This window comes from Myotis davidii, unplaced genomic scaffold, assembly GCF_000327345.1.
Source record: "Myotis davidii unplaced genomic scaffold, ASM32734v1 scaffold1497, whole genome shotgun sequence".
NCBI classification, from domain to species: domain Eukaryota; kingdom Metazoa; phylum Chordata; class Mammalia; order Chiroptera; family Vespertilionidae; genus Myotis; species Myotis davidii.
This window is the reverse complement of record NW_006290147.1, coordinates 1,030,712-1,035,743: the sequence shown is the minus strand read 5'-3', so window position 1 is coordinate 1,035,743 and position 5,032 is coordinate 1,030,712. Positions and strand designations below refer to the sequence as shown.

The 5,032-nt window shown below is 50.3% G+C and overlaps 1 protein-coding gene across 1 annotated transcript in view; it reads left to right on the top strand.

The window, feature by feature from the left end:
- LOC102763687 (patr class I histocompatibility antigen, A-126 alpha chain) overlaps positions 1-3,073 on the top strand; it is a 43,242-nt gene extending 40,169 nt beyond the window's left edge. Inside the window, exons 4-9 of the mRNA XM_006763198.2 lie at positions 368-463; positions 1,012-1,287; positions 1,407-1,508; positions 2,178-2,210; positions 2,344-2,391; positions 2,529-3,073. Of these exons, the coding sequence (XP_006763261.1) occupies positions 368-463; positions 1,012-1,287; positions 1,407-1,508; positions 2,178-2,210; positions 2,344-2,391; positions 2,529-2,533 (560 nt within the window). The 3' untranslated portion in view covers positions 2,534-3,073. The remainder of the gene's footprint in view (positions 1-367; positions 464-1,011; positions 1,288-1,406; positions 1,509-2,177; positions 2,211-2,343; positions 2,392-2,528) is intronic.
- The last annotated feature ends 1,959 nt before the right edge of the window (positions 3,074-5,032 follow it).

The window sequence follows — 5,032 nt, the reverse complement described above, 5'->3', positions numbered from 1 at the left end:
CTGATCTTGGTATAAGTTTCCTGCAGTCATGGGCACAGTAGTATGGTTCCCGGCTGGTACGTAGGAAGCTGATGGAACCTGTGACATGTGGAGCAGGCAGCGCGGGCGCCGTGGATGGAGCAGGAGGAGCCGGGCTACTGGGACCTGAACACGCGGAACGCCCAGGTCGCCGCACAGAGTTTCCGACTGAACCTGGACATCCTGCGCGGCTACTACAACCAGAGCCGGGAGGGTGAGCCCCGGGGCCCGGGCCTGGGACCCTGTCATGACCCCCATCCCCACGGCCGGACCTTTGTCGCCCTGAGTGTCCGGGTCCGAGCTTCACCCACCGCAGCTCAGATCACCCGGCGCAAGTGGGAGGCCGAAGGTGTAGCGGAGGAAAGGAGACACTACCTGCAGGGGGAGTGCCTGGAGTGGCTGCGCAGATACCTGGCGATGGGGAAGGAGGCGCTGCAGCGCGCAGGTACCAGGGGCCTGGGCCCTCCCTCCTCTCCCCTGGGGCTGGGGGTCCTGCAAGGAGAAGGGAATGGGATCAGAGGCAGAACACCTCTCCTTTGGGTCAGGGAATTTTCTTTCAGATCCAGTTCCCGAAAGTGACGCCCACCCTTCTCTCAGGGACACCGAGGAGTGCAGTCTCTCAGGCACAATTAGAGGGGAGACCAGCCTGAAGGAACTGAGCAGCGGTTCCCATTGGCCCTGCAGTGGCTCTGGGACCCATGGGAGACTTGCTCTCTCAGGCCCTGCTCCCTGCCCCTCACCCAGTGTGTCTGAGGTCTGACCCCGACTTTTCTGAGTCCTTTGGCCTCCGCCCAGGACAGGACCAGGAATCCCTTTCTCCCCCTGAGACCTGCCTCCTGCCCTGGGCTGTGTCACTCTGACTAGAACTTTCTAAAGAGGAGAGACCATCCCCAGATGCTCTGTTCCGGCTGGTGGTGCTTGTGGGCTCCCTCATGCTGGTGGAGGGTCCCCTGACAGTGCCAAGTCCCTGAATTTCCTCCCCCTTCTCCTCAGACCCTCCAAAGACACACGTGACCCACCACCCCATCTCTGACCTTGAGGTCACCCTGAGGTGCTGGGCCCTGGGCTTCTACCCTGCGGACATCAGCCTGAGCTGGCAGCGTGATGGGGAGGAGCAGACCCAGGACATGGAGCTGGTGGAGACCAGGCCTGCGGGGGATGGGACCTTCCAGAAGTGGGCGGCCCTGGTGGTGCCCCGTGGAGAGGAGCAAAGATACACCTGCCATGTTCAGCACGAGGGGCTGCCCGAGCCCCTGACCCTGAGATGGGGTGAGGAGGGGTGTGGGCACAGAGCCTGGTCTCAGGGAAGCAGGGGCCTGTGGAGGACTTCAGTGGGGTTGGGGCTGAGGCCTGAGGGTCAGGGCCCTCACTTCCCCTTCCCTTCCCAGAGCCGTCTCCTTGGGCCACCATCCCCCCTGTGTGCCTCGTGTGCCTCGTCATCCTTGGAGCTGTGGTCACTGGAGCTGTGATGTGGAGGAGGAAGCGCTCAGGTAGGGAAGGGGTGGGGCCTGAGTGTCTTGTCTCACTGGGGGTTGCAAGCCCAGGTAGAAGTGTGTTCTGCTTCATTAAGGGCAAGTACCATCCCCACACGTGTGGTTGCCCAGTGTGGGGCCCTATGTGCTGACACTCACTCTTTAGTAAGACACATGTGGAAATGAGGGACAGATTCATCACCTGATGATTCTAGTGATGGGGCCTGGTTCCCAGCACTCCCAGGTCAGGGCGGAAGGTCCCTGCTGAGGACAGACCTCCGGGAGGATGGTTGGTTAGTCTTCCCACGTGTAGTTTCCTTGGGTTTCCTGATCCTGCCCTGGGTCTCTAGTCACAGATATGGAAACTTCTCTGGGCTCCAGGACTAAGAGTTCCTTTAGGTTGCAGTGGTTCTCAACCTTCCTAATGCTGCGACCCTTTAATGCTGTTCCTCATGCTGTGGTGACCCCCAACCATAAAATTATTTTCATTGCTACTTCATAACTGTAATTTTGCTACTGTTATGAATCGTAATGTAAATATCTGATATGCAGGATGTTTAGGCGACCCCTGTGAAAGGGTCGTTCAACCCCCAAAGGGGTTGTGACCCACAGGTTCAAAACCGCTGCTTTAGGAACTCATGGCCCTGCCTCCTCCCTGTCTCCTCACAGGATGTTTTCTTCCCACAGGTGGACAAGGAGGGAGCTATGTCCAGGCTGCCAGTGAGTATGGAGGTGACCCCTGAGACCATATGACAGTGCATGGGGGAGCCCATAGGGGACCTCACCCCCATAGTTACTCCTTTAGTCCCCTCTCCTGGGTGCTCTGACCACATCCTGTTTTGTTCCACCTCAGGCAGCTACAGTACCCAGAGCTCTGATCTATCTCTCTTGGCTTTTAAAGGTAAAACCCCGATGTAACGAGGGGACAGATCCGGGTGATGGGGTTTTTTTGGGACATAGTGAGCCTGCATGGGTTGTTGAGAATGTCACCACTTACAGCCACAAAACTGAATATTTCATGATCATTTCCTTCCATAGCGTGAGGCACGTGCCTTGTGGGGGACTGAGTGATGGGAGATTTGTTCGAGCTCCTACTTTGTGATTCAAGAACCTCTGATTTCCTTCTGCAAATGGCATTTGAATGTGTGTGTTCCTATCAGCATAACGTGAGGAGGTGGGAGGCTGGCCCACCCCTGCCCACCACTCACCCTTCTCAGACTTTCCTGTCCATCAGAGCCTGGCTGGGCCCTCCCCATCCCTGTCTTTACTTTGTGGTGCTCAGTGGGGGACTGAGTCATGCGACATTTGTCCACACTCCCACTTTGTGACTCAAGTGAAAGGTTAGCATGGTGATACGTGGGCAGGCTACATAGCCATCTTGAATGGAAATAAAGAAAAATTGAATTTATTTAAGGAAAGAGGGTTGGGGATGGGATACCCAAAGGGAAGGGCTGCACAGCATCGAGCCAAGTGGAGGTTGGGTGGATGATGGCAACACCCAAGATATCCATATCCTTATATGCAGTCACTGGCAGGAAACTCTGGTCTGGGGGCTGAATAGGTGGCTTGGAATGGGGATAGAATGCAGGTGTGGGATCAGGTGTCTTTTGGAAAATTTCAGTTGCTTACATGGTCTAACTCCTGGTGTCTAGCAAGTTTTTCCTGCTCTTGGAAGACACTATGGAAGACAGTATGGAGTTTCCTCAAAAAACTAAAAATGGAACTCCCATTTGACCCTGTGATCCCACTTCTAGGAATATATCCCAAGAAAACAGAAACACCAAGCAGAAAGGATATATGCACCCCTATGTTCATAGCAGCACAATTCACCATAGCTAAGATCTGGAAATAGCCAAAGTGCCCATCAGTAGATGAATGGATTAGAAAACAGTGGTATACATCTACACGATGGAATACTATGCTGCTATAAAAAAGAAGGAATTCTTACCATTTGCAACAGCCTGGATGGAATTGGAGAGCATTATGCTAAGTGAAATAAGCCAGTCAATGAAGGAAAAATACCACATGATCTCACTCATTTATGGATAATAAAGACCATTATAAACTTATGAAGGAATACCACATGATCTCATTTATGGATAATAAAGACCATTATAAACTTATGAACAAAAATAGATACAGAGGCAGAGCTGCCTCGAACAGACTGTCAAACTACAGTGGGAAGGCCAGGGAGGTTTTGGGGGCGGAAGGGGGAGGGGGTAAGAGATCAACCGAAGGACTTCTATGCATTGCATAGAAGCATAACCAATGGACACAAGACACTGCGATGTAGGGGAGGCCAGGGGATTGTTAAGGGCAGGGAAAAAACGAGACATATGTAATACTCTTTGTAATACTTTAAGCAATAAAACAATTGGAAAAAAAATAACAACAAAAAGTTTTTCCTGCTCTTGCTCCACCCTGTGGTGGGAGGCGTACAAATGGCCATTAAGGATTATATTGTCTGATAGTCCAAACATCAAGAACCTCTGATTTAAAAAAAAATAAATTCAGATTGTTGATTCTCAAAAACATTTAATTACTGTCTGGCAATAATACTCTAGGGAAGTAGTTTTCCAGGTTATAACTTTCTGTAGAATATGTTCATTACATTCCTTCATTTGCTTGTAAGTTAACATGGTTCCAAAATTGAAAGGCCCTAGTTCCCAAATGAACGTGAAAGTGTTAAAATATGTGATTATGCACACATTTTATTTTCTGCACTGCTGTTTTGTTTTAAATATTTTATTTAAACATTTTTATTAACATTACTTGCATGTTCAATGCTTTTGTGATGTATCAATTAAAATTATTTTCAATATAAAAAATAAATGAAGAAGCTCTCATTTCTTTCTGCAAAGGGTATTGCATGTGTGTGCCTTCCTATCACCATAACATGAGGAGGTGGGAGGCTCGCCCCCTCCCCCCAATTTTCCTGTCCAGCACAGCTGGGACAGGGCCCTTCCCATCCCTGTCTGTACTTCGTGGTGCACTGAGTGGCAACTTCTTACTGCCTGGTTGAAATAAGACTCTGGATGTGAATTTGTTTTCCTGTTTCTTGCCATGAAGGGCTGATGGGTTAAGTAGAGGAGAAGATTCTAAAATTTGAGAGGGAATAATTGGAATCATTGAGAACTTTCTAGAACCCATGTGTTTGCTGTGCTGAGTCTGTTGCAGGTGGAAACAGGAGGGGCTGTGAGCACCGACTGTGGTCAGGAGCTGTGTCCACTTCCTGGTCAGTGCATCCTGGGCTTTGAAGTGGTTTCTCCTCAGCTGGGTCATCTCTCTGCTCCTTTTTTAAAAAATATATTGTTATTGATTTCAAAGAGGAAGGGAGAAGAGAGAAATAGAAACGTCAGTGATGAGGAAATCATTGATCAGCTGCCTCCTGTACTTAATTGACTCCACAGTTGACTCCACAAACCCAAAGTAAGATACAGAATTACTTCAAACTAAACAGAAGGCCCTGGCCAGTGTGGCTCAGTTGGCTAGGCATGTGCCCCTGCACTAAGATGTCCCAGGTTCAATGAACTGGTCAAAAC